The following is a 17,399-nucleotide window of genomic DNA, read 5'->3' as shown; positions in this document are numbered from 1 at the left end:
ATTTTTTCTTCTTTCTATTTAGGAGCACTACGCAGCCGAAGCTAGGGAGTCAAACGGGTTCAAGTGCATGACATAGGAGTGCATTGTGGGTAAATGACACACTTGAGTGTCTTGATAAGGGGTCGATGATCAATTTACACGGAGAGATTTTAAACAGTCAACATTTTATCTAGATGTGAGATCCTGCCGAGCTCACCACATTCAAGATATATTCGATGTGTCAGACTACTGTGTGAAACCACGGTTCCTAAACCGTGGTAAGACAAGCTGACCACAAGGAGAGCCAAGGACTTATATTTAGAACAGTATAAGCGTTTACAATGCTGGAATCAGCTCTGTGTGCGTTAGTTGTACTTTGTTTTTGTGTTTGCTCGCCAGTTACCGCCAACAAGTAAGTCGATGCTGATGATATATATATATATATATATATATATATATATTATGTATTTTGTTAATATTCTTTTGTAGTTTTAGTATAACTAGTGTCGCCCGATCAGAACAGTTGCATTTTGTAGTTTGTACTTTAATAGTTGTTCCGCTGCAGTAATGTAAACGATTACCGAGATACGATAACCTCTCAGACTGGCATTTAAAGAACCGTATTATGAGTTGAAAAGTTTGTTTTCGTCTCAAAGGAAACTGGATAATGACACCCTTTTAGAAATGAAAATGTTTTAGTTTAATGGTATACCCATTGTACTCCATAGTGGTGTGCGAGGAAGGATTCTACGGGGGCCAAGGACACATTTTTGTAGTGTTCCGTTGCTGATTCATCAAACAGACGCAGTAAGATAACACATGCTGGCGTGTTTACGATGAAAGGTTTATATTGAAAACTTAGCTCCTTGAAACAAATCAACTTTATATATAACGTACGTATGCTGTAAACATACGTGACATCGTTCGGCTGTGCACTCTTTCTCTGATAACAGTTCTCTATCACTGGTAGAGAGACTGTGGAATTTCAAATGAACCAGCATATCTGTAGTTCATTGAAACACGTACTTCCCCAGAAGGGATTAAATTGGTTATATAACAAAACAATTAAATGAAGGAGAATGATACAAATACAAAACAAACCACATTCAAAACACAAACTAAATACAAACCTTAGAAAGTTGGAGACATGCGCAGTTACAGTAATTTCTTTTTGTTTTAACCGTGGCTATAATCGTCAAATAAGTCATCAATCTATTTAACATCTGTCGCAAAACCGCACAAGATGTTTATGGTCTTACCTAAAATGACTTACTAGTACACTATAACGATAATAACACATTCTTAAATACAATCAACGTATCTATAGCAACCAATTCAACTTTCGTTGCTATACTGTATAATATTTTAATTAATTTTCGCTGAAAAGGACATTTTGGCTATTTTGTAATAATAATAATAAACTTTATTGATATCGTATCCTTTATAGGATCTGGAGTTGAATTATAGTTTGTATTGCGGTCATTTTTGACGAGCTAAGTGTAAAATAAAGGGAAAAAAGGTATTTTCGGTGGATTTTATTTATTTTCACTGATTCACGAAAATAGAGAAAAAAAATTTCTAAGTTAAAATATGGTAATCTGCAGTACATGATAAGGATGAAAACTCAGTATGTATCCCCTATAATGTATGAGCCGCAAAAATATTTGTTTTAAGATTTACCTAATCGATTCAATACAAACATTAGGTTTCCCGCCAAGAGAAATGCCTCTTGTGGTTCAGCGGGATATAGAATATTTATATAAACGTGATATCGGTTACCAGAAGTATATATTGTGTGTGTGCGCGCGTGGCATCTGGTTAATCCATTCAACATTCCCACATGGACGCGTTAGCGATGCTCAGTGAACCGGTGTGACATTTCCACGTGTTCACTGCCATGACGTTAGTTGTTTTGGTATCCCCTGATCTAAGCCTATCTGTTACATTGAAAATTAATCGTCTTACGTCTTATTTAGTAAAAACTGGATGCCGGACGGAAGATCGTAAATTACAGTTTTCGACGAAATGAATCATTAATTTAAATGTACGAATAGAATTATTCCGGTTATTTTTCACAAACGTCGTGTTGTGCCCCAGCAGTCATTAGGTGTATTCCGTATAACCGGTTTGTGTGAATTATGGTATTCAAGTATCGTTTAGTAAAAAGAAACATTAGACCCAACACACGATAATGAATTGTTACCACAAACTACTTGCTTCCTCGGGAATTCGAACTTGAAACTTTTCTTAACAATTTTGTCACCCTTATGCTTTGCCAAGTCGGTTCGTTAGTAAGCCAAACAAAATCGGATCACCATGTTTCCATGGGAATTTTTATATTTTTATGTTATTTATATAGCGTCAAAACTCAAATGGTGGCATTTTGAAAAAAAATATGGTGAAATATGAAATATTTTTGAAATTTGATAAAAAGGTAGGCGAACGTGGTGACTTGATATATATAAAACAACGCTAACTTAGTCCACTGTCGTGAGAGAACACCATATTGGGTACGCTACATATCCTGAACTCATTACTATTAGTAGAAGAATAACAGCAACAGTCGTAGCGCCACGTGTATTCTTCACTAAGTTCTAATCATCTTTAGTTTCGGTAAGGCACATGATGTCAAATATATTTGCTCGAGTCATCTTAACGACTTTATCAATTTAATTTTGCAGTGGATATTTAGTTGCTGCACCATCGGTGTTTCGCCCTGGCGTAACAGAAAGTATAAGCATTACAATATTCGAAGCCACTGAACCTATACCCGTGAGAGCGTATCTTGTCGTCCATGAACACCAAATCGCGTTCACCAAGGGACTTATTTTAGGTAAGTTTGTTATAATTATACCAATTTCACGCGCTATATACAATATGTTGAAGAATCACAATATGTTGACAATTACAGTTTTGTCTATTCCAGTCAATCTCCAGAAAAGTGCTGCAAATAATACTCGAATCATGGAAGGCAGAAGGACCTTTTACTTTCCATGCTCGAATGTCATAAGTCCCGAATTGTACAGAATCTTTAAATAATGTGCAACAATAAAAATCAACACCATATATGTTTGGGGGTAGTTTACATAACAAGACAATATTTGTTGGCACGATTTTTATTCTAATACACGCAAAGACGCGATATTGTGTCTATTAAACATTCACGGGAATGTTAACATACATACAATGTGCTTTTTATTTTCCCATTAAACGTCGGTACTTTCACCAGCGGGAATTCTCATTCTTGCCAATGTGTATAGTTAGTCAACTTTCCTAATAACGCTAATATAATCTGTGATTTAATGTATTTTAACGATACTTTTTAATCAAATTATTCGATTGTTCATATGTGAACATAGTAAAAATAGTAAAACGCCGAGAGTGATGAAATATTCACGTGAACGTGTAGTCATAACACCGAATCTCCTACAAGGAAATAATCATGTGACATTGGGACAGAATGAGCGAACAAACTTGTAGAATTTATATTCACAGGCAAATAAACGCAACTTAACACAACGTGACACAACGCAGACGCCGGGGATTACTGTACGCACACGGTAATACAAACAAACAGAAAAAACTGTTTAGAGAAAACTGGCAAAAAATATCACTGTATCCACTGATTTACAAAACAACATGTTACATTATTCTCACGGCAAAATACAAATACATGTATTAGTATTATCTTGAAAGGAAGTACGGTTCCTTCAGGGCGTTTTACGTCAATCAGATGACCAACAGTTCCAAACTGTCAACCATCCAGCGGGAAAACAGTGTGATTGTGAGTGAATATTTGAATTGGGACTACGAGGTTGGTGATTTGATACGGTTTCCGTCGTGGTAATGGTTGTTCAAGACTTGACACATCTGTAATGGGTTGTAATAGCTGACATTAAGACGCAGATGATAGATTCAAGTGTTCTTTCAGATATGATGGCATATTTTAGTGGCAGATTAATGGCTAGTTCCGAAAGTAATTACTGTTGCCTGGACGATTGAAGTCCTCTAAGATCGAAATCGTGTTAGGTGATTGCAAAACACACGTGGCTTTGCCCAAGGGTTCTGTACATACGAATATTTTTTTACACATCGCGCATTTTGTTTTTACCCCACGCACATTTCTGTAAGTTTGGCGTAGATAAGACGAATACCTTCTCATGCAAGTAACAGCATGTCACGTGATCATCGAAGAACCTTACAGCGCGCTAATGCAAATGATGACATGGCATGGTTTTATTGGCTAGAGTAGAGGTCTTCGACCTACTGTAAAACTTTTGTGTTTTGGTAGTCTTTAGTTCCTGTGACAGAACATTCCAGAATTGAAATGTTCACTGTCACATTTCGTGATTTATTAAGACTCACCAAATTTTCCCCTCGCGAAATTAAAACGGGTTATATCAACTGCGCGTTGTTCAAGCCCGACACACCCTCGCCTCAAACCAGTCTGTCCTTCCATGGAGGTAAAAAATGACTCTTTACCTCCATGGTCCTTCTAAGCTGAGACTAGTATGCAAATAACACCGAATAAACGGCAAGGTAAATACTACATCACCTAATCGAATAGCTTCACGTCACTACACGTCTCCTCCTCGGCCACCGGGCATCCTCCCAAAAATTATGCTTAAAGGGCGGCAGTCGTCGCGCCGCGTCCTGTTCGATATGGGACTCATAGCAACGTATACAACGCGTGTAAAATACATTGTTTATTTACATGAAATTCGAACACGCGCTGTGCGACGACCAAAAGCGCTTTAATAACCGAGCTTATTGCGTGCAAAGAGCATGAAACCCGTCCATGATATGATATGGGGATGCCGTACGCGAGCGCCTGTTCGAGTCACGCACGCAGTACGTGTTTACTATAATTTGACGTAGTATTTACCTTGCCGTTTATTCGGTGTTATTTGCATACTTTACTTTCCATGTCTACAGCATACAATGTCATTTTAAGAACAGTTTTCATAATGAAACGCATTTCCTCGATAAAAAAACAACGCTAAAATATTGTAACTTTGTTAATACTTTCAGACATCAATAAATACCCCGTAAGACCCTACATAACTTTTTTTCGCCATATCTCACCGAGTAAAAAGTTTGAGATATATCCGTTCCATGGTTAAATCTTCGTGACATGAAATAAAAAATACGTAAAAATGAAGAAAATGACAATATTTTTATTTTTGTGTAGCATTCTACCTTATAGTTATAATTAAAAGACCGAGAACTCGCAATGGTGTAATATTCTGATGCCTTACTCCCTAACAGTGTTTACTTGGTCGAGCATAACTCTATAATTTGCGAAATTTGCTTCGAGTTCCCGGCATGCCGTAATTATCACGTGACAATTATTTAAGTGACTGAAAATGTAGGAAAAACATTGTCCGTTTCTAGAAATGGAATGGCCCTCGAGTTCAGAACTGAACCGGATGATGTACTAGTAAACTGTTTATTTTGAAATAATATGCATATACATTCAACTTTTATCAACGTGTTTGTGGGTTGGGCCATTTATATAGTTTATCGCATTCAGAGAATCCATTATTTTTTCACGCGTGAAATCAAACAGTACTCATTAGCTGTCAAAACATGTGACACGGTAGGTACGTATGGACATTGAAAAATAGTTCCTGTTTTTAGCTCCGCTGTCGACTTTGTCGAGCGGAGCTTATCCTATGAGTGATTGTCCGTCGTCCGTCGTCTGTCGTCCGTGTCAATGTTTTACTTTTTCGACTTCTTCTTGAAAACTACAAGCCTGAATGCTTTGATACTTGGTGTATATGTACCTTGGGTAGACCTCTATCAGATTTGTTCATTTCATGATAATATCTTCAATTCTCTAATTTTGCTTAATATTTTTGTCATTTTTGGTAAAAAGTTATATTTTCGACTTCTTGTTAAAAACCGCAAGTCCAATTGCTTTGATATTACATATATATGAACTACATGTGGTTCTCTCTCAGATTTGTTCACTTCATGATGATATCTTCAATTCTCTAATTTTGGTGAATATTTTTGGTAAAATGTGATATTTTCAATTTTTTGTTAAAAACCACAAGTCCGATTGCTTTTATACTACATATATAGGTACTACATGTGGACCTCTTTTAGGTTTGTTAATTTCGTGGTGATATCTTCAATTATCTAATTTCGATGATAATTTTTGTCATTTTGGGTGAAAAGTGATAATTTTGAATTCTTGTTAAAAACAGCATATTGTTCATTTTCTAAGGATATCTTCAGTTCTTTAATTGAAATGTGCATTGCTAGCAGTGGAGCTATCTCAGTCGACAGGCTGCTTGTTTTTTAATTGCCATTAAAATAGTATTTTGATTTTACATGAACATTGTATTCTGACAAAATAAACAAAAAAGGCACGACTCCCAGTTTGAAAACCAAATTTACAAGCTTACAAATTACTTATAACATCTATAACTCCAATGACCCTATAAAACATTATGTATACTTGTACACAGGTTAGTTCAAACTAGTAACTCTTCAGAAAAAGTACGTCCAACCCGTGTGAGTTTGCCTTTTGTGATTGTTATCGATTATTAGCATTACTTATAATGTGTTACTATTTTTTATTTCAGGAAAAGGTACTTTGAAATTAGAGGTAAGTGGTCTTATTTTAGAGAACATAAAAACTAAACAACACAACGATAGATGAAAACAAACAAATAAATGGCTAAGATATATTTACATATGTGAAGTAAACTGAAGTATACTCTAACATTTTTGGAACTCGACGGCTCGAACCGGCTCCAGCCAGTAAAAATTGTCGTTTAAACGCGTTCGGCTCTGATATAAAGGACTAGCACCGTCATGGGCCAGACCGTGTAATAGCATCGGACCGAAATCGCAACCTCTGTCACCTCGTTCAAATTAAGACCCATTTGAATCACGGGATCTTAGGAGCCGATATCGTTCGCAATTTCTGTACGCAAACTATAGATGAACGAATTGCAGCCCCATTCTTACTTGTCTTCTTAAAGCGACCTTCTTTGGTATGGTCGTCGATATCACGAAGACATCGATATCACGGAGCTTTTCCCGTCTAGATTCAAAGCAGATTCTCAAATATTAAAGGGCGGTAGTCGTCGCGCCACGCATGCGTGAGATATATGACCATCATACAAACAAAGACGGCGACTTCGACTGCTGCGAAGATCAACGAGTGCAAACTGAGACGTTACCAAGCTTTAATTAGGTATTTGTTTGGAGATTGGAAGATATTAAATGAGTCACTGGCGGCAATTAATGCAAGTCGCGCCCTGGATTGTGGGAAAATCAATGTTTATCAACACAAATGTCACACATGCACAGCGCGACGACCACCGCCCTTTAGAAAGATATTGATTCTCAAGTTATTAGAAGCTGTGTTTTAATGCTCTGAATGAACTGAACAGAACTCCGCTATCGTTTGGCCCAAATCGGAGAACGCACAAGAGATAATAATAATTGATGGGAAAAGCAATAGTTCTGCTCCGATAAAATGCTGCCGTGTAATGTAAATCTAGCAAATAACAGACCCTACTCCACGACACATTCGACAATATGTTATTGGGACACGTTACACATGTCACGGTTCGATTCCATTGATATATCGTATTTTTGTAATTGTTTCCATCTGCAATTGCCATACATCACTACATGCACCAGATGTGACCCCTAAATCCGCACCTGTCATCCTACTTTATTATGTTTTCATATTAAGATTCAAAGAAGATCCTCCACCAATAAAGATGGTTTTATTATAACTTGTATTATTCATATACGGGTATGCGATATACCAACTTTAAAACAAATTTTGAAGGAAACCCCACCTCTTAAAGGAGTTCAAAACGGGACCCACTAACCCTTGATAATATCAAAAAGGGACTCCTTGTATAGACCCATTGTCTGCTTTACATACCCGTCAGTAGGTTTCTCCTAGCGACCCCCATGAATTTCCTTACTTTTATTCTCTATGACTGGGCATTTGAAAGTTCCAAAAAAATGGGGTTGCTGAACTATTTTTTTGAAGCTTAGCTTGTTTATTTTGACTAATTTTGAATTCAAAATCCATGACAAACTGGTGTGATCACCAATGCGTTGAAACTGTGAACATAATGCACAAAAATAAGTAATTTATTTTCAACTCGTTGGGATATTTCTCCTACAATATGACATTGGCATATCATATTATATATAACTTTATTCCCAGGTATATTCGTGCATGTAAGGTACTAGTACAACCGTTAGTACCTTCCATGATTCTTGCAAGTGTGTTTCTCTCACCACCACTGTCGGATTTGTTATCGGACATACTCGCTGTTACTTGCTTCTAACATTTACATATTGGGTACTACCGGTAGTATGGCGAAAATTCGAAAAAGGGAGATCATCGATCCCTACTGTGTTAGGAGTATTTCAAACTTAAATGATATGGAGTGTATAAATGCCACGTTTACATATCAGTAATCTGATAACTAGCAGAATTGAAAATTATACTATTCCCATATGCATGTTGTAGGAACGTGACTTCGATAGCATCGAGCATGTATACGTGTTGTGGTGTGAAACGTGTGTGGTATATTATTCTGATGCTAGACAATATCTAAGTTTGGATATCAACCCGTTAACGACATTGTAGCGATTATCCACCGGCTTATACGATTTATTTATATGGTTCAGATAATGAATGGGTGACATAAAAACCGTTGTTTTTAGTCTAGCGAGAAAGTCACCTCAACAGCGAATACAATTCCTACCAATTAGAATTAGCCATGATTGTTGAGTTTGAGAATCTATTTATTAGCTCCTTGGATTGGTTTTCCAGTTCTCAGCGTCGATTATAGTGGGCGCAGTGTCGATGACCTATGCGACGATACCATGCAAAAGGTTAAACGTTTGTTAAGAGTGAATGATATCCCCTATAAACCCAGCAAGTACGATGACGATTCTGTTTAGTAGTACAAAGATAACACCATAAACGTTGAATAAACTACACTCCAATAAATATACCATTCAAATTGAGATATAAATAGAGATATATTTAATCCTCCGTGGACATGAGCAGTTAAATAATAGGTAGTTTCATTTATTGTAACTGTTGAACTGCAGTAGTTCCATGTTATAACAAAGGATTCCTCTATCCACCACGTGGAATGAAACACGTACGTCGGTGTATCGCACCAACGCCAGTCATTTAATTCAGCCTTGCTACGACAAGCCACATGGAAATTGATGATTACAAAAACATCCCAAATCAATCACAGCCGCTTGGGATTGTTTATGTATTTAAAAATCCTCATGTTACTAAACTGTCGTAGCGCTGCTCTTTCCTGGGCGTCCAACTGACTGTACATAACTCGTAAATACACGATTTGTTGAAGTTTATTACGTTTAGCGTAACTTGTATTGGCATTTATGGCCTTAGAGTCTCGGAGGTCACTCTAAATCACGTCTACTGCACATTTGCAAGGGGTTGTCCCCATTTATATCACAAGTAATAATCATCTTCCACTCTATGAGGTCACGTGTACACCTATATGACGCCGAAGGAGAATAGCTAAATTCGCCGATTTACGCATCCGCTTAAAAAATGCTCTTTTCCGAGAAACCAACCATTGCGTATTACTCGGGTAGAACTTGGAGCAAGGCCCATGAAACTAAAAACTGCAAATTTAAATATCGATAACATAACATAATTTGTTGATATATGTTACAGGTTCCAAGGACGACGAAGGGTAAAGCTGAACTCAAAATTTGCGGTAACTGTGACCTACATGCTGGCGGGTACACGTTTCAAAATCAAACGACGGTGACAATTGATGATAAAGGCTCTTCAATCTTTATTCAAACTGACAAACCGGTCTATAAACCGGGACAAACAGGTAACTAGTTATTATTATTCCGGCATGTCAAAGCGTGGTTCACATTGAACTTAGTGTGAGGTCCTAATTACTTTAGGAAATGTATTCCCATGACTTCCGAATGAGGCTCGAAGCTATATCAGTTAGGAAGTCCAGTTACAAACCGACCACGCCCACGTTTGGCCCACATTCCGGAGTTTGTGCAAGAGTTGTCAATAACTCCTCATATATAGAATTAGAATAAGTGTATTTATCTTGTTAGATGGCGCACTCACATGCCAAGTTTCGCCTGTCGTCTGCTAACAAGTTTGTTTTGGACTCCTTAGCTTAGCAAACGTTCACATATCATCCTCGTCGACAGGGGCAAAATTAATATACTGTAAAATACTTTATCCAGCGAATATACTTTTTTTCCTTTATTTTACATTCAACTTGTAAAAAAATCAGTGAAAATAAATTCCATACAAAATACCCAAAATGTCTTTTCAGCGAAAATTAATTCCAGCTGAAATAAAGTATTCTACAGTATTCGGTTGAATGTTTATAGTACACAAACACCAAAAATGCAAAACATCTGTTATATATGAAGCCTGTAGTTAGATTGCCCAATGACAGCATACTATTAATGACACCATATATCGTAATTGTAAAAGCAGCCATGTGTGTTAATCACACCATCTTAGGGAATCTTTTGTAGATTTGATATTTGGAAAGTTGGTTGCCTGTATCGGTGATAATATAGGTATTCACGTTGACTAGATATATCAGAGATATGCGCTATAATACCATTGTTTTTAAATTGTACAATCCTGCACACAACACCAGTGTCATGTTCACGTAAATGGGACGCGTTTTCAGGCGTCATCCATGTTAGCTGAAGTTCTGTAGCTCTGGATTTCGCTGGTGTCTGTTTTTGTCGTTTTCTGTTGCATCGGTAGTTTGCTGCAGTTTATGCAGCTCTCTTGGTCGTGGTATACGTTGCGGGGCGACCAGCGTTATATCAAAATAGCTTAAGCGGCCAATAAGAGCTGCTAAACTGCAGCAAATCGGTAGTCTGATTTGTTCGTTTATTGGTAATTGCGAACGAGTGAGTTTTTCAATTACCAATAGAAGAACGAATCAGACTACCGATGCAACAGAAAACGCCAAAAACGGACACCAGCGAAATCCAGAGCTACAGAACTGCAGCTACATCCATGTAAGGTGTCCTGTGTGCCCGAGTATGTTTTCGTCAGGTCAGAACTGCTCCTATGTACGCTGTCTGTGCACTACATTTGTGGACTTGTATGTACCGGTAAATAGCTTAACACTGCGGATGGACTGTATGTCGGAGGTTAGGATCATAAGGGCATGGGAAGAGAGATGGCTGATTACACATGTAAAATGAAAGGCATTTTTATTGTGGTTTTTTTTACCAAAGAATTGGCGATTGACTCAGAAATTATTAAGACATGATTATTTTCTTGACCTGAACACTGATAAGTAATTTGGAAAAAAATATCTCTTATACGATTATATTTCACATAATACATCACTCACAAACAACGATAGTTTTCAATAATTTATTATCATTATTACTTTTTACTGTCTCGATTTGGACCAAATGTTGATACCGTGAACATATTACCAGTATGTTAACTTTCTTTTAACAATTTTCTAATTTTCAGTTCAGATTCATGTTATAACAACTGGACCAGATCTAAGACCATTGGACAATGACGTAAGTAGTGTTTTCAGAATTTTCATCAGCAAATTTAAGATTCCAAGGCAATTTTTTGCCAACATTTATAAAATAAACTTAATTAAACTGAAAAAAAAAACATGTTTTATAGTGTTTTATGGACAATGACTAATTGTTTATTCATTACATATGCAGTATGTTACATAAAGCAATCAAGTATAAAAGTATAAAATGTTTTACATAATCTTTTGTTGCAGATGGAAGCATATGTCACAGATCCCAAAGGATCCAGGATGATACAGTGGAAGAATCCTGAACCACTTTGTTGTGGTAAGTAATGTGAATATAATTGACTCACAGTAAATCAATTTTCAGTTCTCTAGTTGTACATTACTGAGTGTTGATTCCACAATAGATTGGCAGTCATTTGTGAGACAATTCTATTTGATGTATTGTTAGCAAATATGATATTTTACTTAATGCTCTGTTCATCTAGTGTACTCAAGCTATTTAATTAGGTTAAACTTTTTGCCACCAGTTTCCTGTTTTCATCATAAATTGACAAAATAGTCCTGTTGATAGTCTACAATTTCTTTCTGAAGATTGGGACAAAAAAGCCAAACTTTTTAAGTAAAAACTGAACATTCAGTCAAATTGGCTCCAAAATTAGGGTTCATTTCCAGAAATATTGAAGAATATAAGAAAAAATGTGGGCAAGAAAGTCTTGTGGTGAAAAGGTTGAATCAACGTACAAGCAGACTTTAAATTCATAAGCCACATAAGCCATTGCTATGGATTCTCTACCTGTTGGCCAGGAGATTTGTCTTTAAAATTGGATTCCTTCAGAATAGAACAACCACAGCTGGAGATTGATGTTGTCAAGCTTTGTGTTCTAAAACACAGTGCAATAGTTCCTGTATATTAAATAATATATTTAGAACAACTAGTTTTATTGTTTATTATATAATTATTAAAAGGTAATTATTTATATCATTTCAGGTGTTGTAAAAATGAATTTTCCATTGTCAGACCAGCCTTTACTGGGAGAGTGGATAATATATGTTGAATCAGGTGGAATAACGTATAATAAAACAATAGAAATACAAACAGTTGGTAAGTATATACATATTCATTATACTGTGAAATACTTTATTTTAGCTGGAATTAATTTACGCTGAAAAAATATTTTTTGGGCGTTTTGTATGGAATTTATTTTCACAGATTTTTGACAAGTTGAATGTAAAATATAGGAAAAATGGTATATTTTATTTTCACTGAATCATTCCTTTGTTTTGCAATTTGATTAAAAATGGCCAACTTGCAGCCATTTTTTTCTTATACATACATACATGTATATATAAATTTGGAGTAAAGACAAGACATAATAGTTTGTATGTGTACACCAATTTGTTTTTTGTTTTGATTCACATGACATCCTTCCCACTTTTGTTACAGTTCTTCCAAAATTTGAAATGATCATTGAACCACCTCCGTACATAGTAAATACCAATAAATGTTACAGCATCAGAGTTTCAGCTAGGTAAGATGGTTGTCATAGTTAACCAGGAGGTTTAATTTAGTATTATAATATTGACATATTGTCAATATGTATATATTGTTATACCATAATAATATTTAAAGACCTATACAGCATGACATCGTGTCATACTAGTAGTACAATAGCTAGTACCGTAAAATCTGTATTAGAAACCGCATCCCTAATAGAAGTCGCACCTATTCTTTGGGAACCATGTTGGAACCAACATTTCATCGTTTCCCATATGTGTAGATGCTCTAATAGAAGCTGCATCCCCTCTGTTGCATTGTACCATTTAAATAGAAGTCACTGCTTTTAATACAGATTTTATAGTATATACAGTTTTAATACAAACTATTTTAATATACTTTTGAGTATGGTATCAAGTTTCTCCTACAAAGGTGGCGGCACGAAATTTTGCATGGGGGGGGGGGGTTCTGCTCACCAAATTTGTGCCAAAGGCGCTACCTTACTTTGGGGTCAGGGGGCATGCTCCCCCTCAAAAATTTTGAAATATAGTCCCCCTGAAACACTATTTCCTGTATTCTGATGGGCAAATTTTGCTGTCACAAAGGGTTTCAGCTAGATTTTGAAGGGGCGACGCCCCCAACTTTTTTTCCAAGGGGGCGACCGCCCCTCTTCCCCCTGTGCCGTCACTGATTCTATCACTATCTACAACAACAGCCTATGAATTAAATCTCTCAGTAATATAGCTGTCTTTGAATCAAAAATGCCAGACTTGTAGCAACTCTCACAATTACTATATTGATAATGACCCTTGTACTGCCTTGAGTCTTTGATTTAATTATGACTTTTTCTAACATAGTTATACATATGGTGAACCAGTGCAAGGCAAATTGACAGTGAAAACAAATGTACATGGTCTTGGATATTACAAACCATATGAAGGACAGCCAGATATTCAGGAAATGGATGTAAGTGTGACGTAAAATATAAAATATTTATACAATATATAGACCAAAATTTGTGCATAATAATTTCATAATTTGTATAATAATTCATTTGGTTCATTTGGGTAATCTACAGACATGATTAGCTTAATGTTGAAAAAACATGTATATTGATTACCTAATTACCAGATATTCAGGAAATGGATGTAAATACAATATGACATGAAATAAATATTTATTTGAAGATGTTTCTACATTAGTTTACTTTGAACAGTTGTTTCTTTCATCAATACTGTATACAAATGTTACTGTTCAGACCAACTGAGGTGTGCTGTAATAAATAAGTGCTTACATAGCCAATTTATGAACCACTCATGGCCAACATTGCTACTTTTTGATCCAGGACATCATCGTAGATAGATTTTAGAGTCAAATAGACTTCTTGTATGTAAGTTGGACTTGCCCGTTTCGATGGATCTGGTTAATCTCTTTATGAGAAAAACGGGTGGTCGTCACGCAACATGTGTTTGAATTCTATGTAAACAAGTTGTATACGTAGCTACTCATCCCATTTCAAACAGGATGGAGCATGATAACCACCTCCTTTGAAGCTTTCTAAGTAGGTAGGCTTTGCGTAACACATACTCACAGATGACCTTAATAGTTTTCATCCAACTTACGTAACTGTGTAATTTTTCTTTCTAGATTGATGGTTCTACAAAGTACACTGTATGCATTAAACCTATAGTCGGTAGTGATCTCTCTAACTACTTCCGTGGTATCTTATACATTGAAGCATCTATTACCAGTATTGATGGTAGCACTACTGTCGGAACTGATGACACTACTCCTGTACATACAAAACTAGTTGATATGAAGTTCACTAAAGACACCAGGAAGCATTTCAAGCCTGGTCTGCCTTATAAGGGAAAGGTATAAGTCTTAATAACTAAACATTGATAAATTTAGATTATCAGAACTTCAGGGGATCTATTATTTCATACATGATTGCACAATTTTGAAATGATTTTAGATAATTTGAGATTATTATGAGAATACTGCAATGTATGTAGGAAGGCGATAGTGTCGACTAATACGTAGTGAAGGTTGAGTGTTCCTGTATTGCCTTAATGGTGCATATTTTGCAGTATTATTGTGATAACCTTATTATTAATCCCTGTTCAGGTATGAGGTGTGAGATCTTTGGCTGATTTACTTCAAACTTGGTAGAAGGATAGTGTAGTGGATGCATGTCACTTTATTTGCTCTTTCAACCTTCCTTTATGACTTCCATAGATAAAATTTGCGTTCAACTAAGGGTACATGGTTTGAATGAATTTGAAATGCATTATGTCATATCCTGTCTCTTAAAACATGCAGAATCAAAATGTGAACGCTCACCGAGTTATGCAAAAATCCACACTATGCAGAGTGTAATCACGATTTACTACGACCTATCTATTTAACCAAAAAATCAACTGGTGGTAATATTCACTAAAAATTTACATGATTTAATGCCAGTAATTAATTATGTGTATGACATATTGAATTAAAAATCCCTGACCCGACATTTGTTGCCTGCTGCCCTTGTTTGAATGTGACATAAAATATGTGCTGTCTCTTTTCCAATGCAGAAATATATGTGTGATTCCTTTGAACACGTCAGAAACCCTTTCAAACATACAGGGTGTATACAAATGACTACCGGGATATATATTATTCTTTGCACTGCCTGATATATCAATTGATTTTAATGTACAAAAGATATTATATTGTAGAAGAAAATCTCCCTCTTCTTATATTAACATAAATATGTTCTGTTGTTTTTTATAGCTTTATGTATATCATCCCGATTCAAGCCCAGCAGATGGTGTTGATGTCATAGTCAAAGTTGTAGTCAATGGTGGCAACTTTTACACTAAAAAATTTGTATCAGAGAAAGGGTTTATTAAATTTGAAATTCCATCCTTACCCTTGACAGCCCGCATTGTATGGGTTGATGTAAGTGTGATTTCTTCTCTATGCATGTGTTGTGTCCATAATCCTCGGGGGCGGACATCCGGGCATTTTCACGGCCTGGCAACCCGCGGCGGTGAAAACAAAGGCCCAAAACTCGCAGAAAACGGTACTTTGGGATGATTGTTGAGACTCCTCTGAACAGTGCAACAAGATTAGCCCTACGTGTGTAACATATATAAATTTGATTGTTCGGGATTACTTCAAAGTTGAGTTTGTATTGTTTTCTCGAATTTTCACCGGCTCGACTGGCGTTCCACAGCAGCGCGCACAGAGCCCATAGAAATGCATGGTACAGTAGTGCGCGTCTTAGCAACGTGGAACGTCTGTGACGTAGCTCCGCCCCCGAGGATAGTCAAAAGTTTATGGCAGATTTAGCCTAATAACTATGTGCTTTCCAAGGTTTTTAAAACCCCAGTATGCCTCGAATGGTCAAGTGCATAGTTCCGTGTGCAAGCCACACAACCTCTGTGACCACTGAATATGAATAACTTTCAGTTTGCTTTCAATCACTTTTTAATCCTGAGATTCTGTTATATACGGTGTATCTTTCATTTACTTTTGAATTGCTAGGTCAATTTAACATTAATTTCAAACAGTAAACTTAGTGCTTTGAATCTGAATGAGTTCAGCTTAAAATGTAGTGGTCGTGTTCAAATTTTGTATGTGTCACTCTTTATATTAAATGATCTGCTTGTCTCAATGCAGCTAAAAAAATACAAAGTACTATGTATTGTGCAGTTAAAAAGACTGTCCAACAAGGTGAACAGTAGAAGTCTAGAAAAAAGAAACAATCTGGACTGCTGATTTGCATGCCAAACAGTTTTCATAAAATAATTTGTATTGTATATTTTTAGCCAGTTTTTTTATCCAGATTGCTAAATATTATTTTTCAGTGGTTCTCAGAAATAACAAGCAACATTATTGTTAAAAATATAATTCCATACTTTTTTTGCAGGCAATAGTGACTGCTGTTAAAGGTGAATCTGTTGGTGACGATTATTTCGCCTCTTATATGTCTATAACCAGCTGGTATGCTCCTAATAAATGCCATGTTATGTTAGAAAATAGCAATGAAAATCTGCAGGTGAGAATGATCGGTATTCATTTCAAAAAGGTTTTTGATCTTGTTGAATACAACCAGTTACCGTGCACATACATATATTTTAAATTATCACTCTGTCTTGCAGATTGGTGACACAGCAGAGATATCTGTATTGTCCACATGTCCATGTAATTTCTCTCTGCATTATGAAGTTGTGTCCAGAGGCAACATAATAACATCTGGAATACACAATGCAGCACATGATTTGAGTAAAAGAGAAGTGGATAGTAATGTTGTCACATTTCTTAATGGTGTACCAATAGCAGAAGGTGAGTATGCCTATTTGGTACTACCCCCTCAACATTCTGTACAG

At 36.2% G+C, this 17,399-nt stretch overlaps 1 protein-coding gene across 1 annotated transcript in view; it reads left to right on the top strand.

Moving 5' to 3' along the window:
- Positions 1-305: 305 nt before the first annotated feature.
- Positions 306-17,399, top strand: part of LOC100367729 (C3 and PZP-like alpha-2-macroglobulin domain-containing protein 8) — a 69,954-nt gene continuing 52,860 nt past the window's right edge. The window contains exons 1-13 of the mRNA XM_085495301.1: positions 306-391; positions 2,661-2,812; positions 6,573-6,595; positions 9,692-9,857; positions 11,504-11,556; positions 11,775-11,847; positions 12,517-12,630; positions 12,973-13,057; positions 13,881-13,989; positions 14,671-14,898; positions 15,799-15,966; positions 16,940-17,068; positions 17,172-17,355. Coding sequence (XP_085351427.1) covers positions 321-391; positions 2,661-2,812; positions 6,573-6,595; positions 9,692-9,857; positions 11,504-11,556; positions 11,775-11,847; positions 12,517-12,630; positions 12,973-13,057; positions 13,881-13,989; positions 14,671-14,898; positions 15,799-15,966; positions 16,940-17,068; positions 17,172-17,355 — 1,555 coding nt within the window. The 5' untranslated portion in view covers positions 306-320. The remainder of the gene's footprint in view (positions 392-2,660; positions 2,813-6,572; positions 6,596-9,691; positions 9,858-11,503; positions 11,557-11,774; positions 11,848-12,516; positions 12,631-12,972; positions 13,058-13,880; positions 13,990-14,670; positions 14,899-15,798; positions 15,967-16,939; positions 17,069-17,171; positions 17,356-17,399) is intronic.

The sequence above is a fragment of the Saccoglossus kowalevskii genome, chromosome 21 (genome assembly GCF_978046115.1).
Source record: "Saccoglossus kowalevskii chromosome 21, keSacKowa6.1, whole genome shotgun sequence".
In the NCBI taxonomy this organism is placed as follows: domain Eukaryota; kingdom Metazoa; phylum Hemichordata; class Enteropneusta; family Harrimaniidae; genus Saccoglossus; species Saccoglossus kowalevskii.
This window is presented reverse-complemented; position numbering and strand designations above follow the sequence as displayed.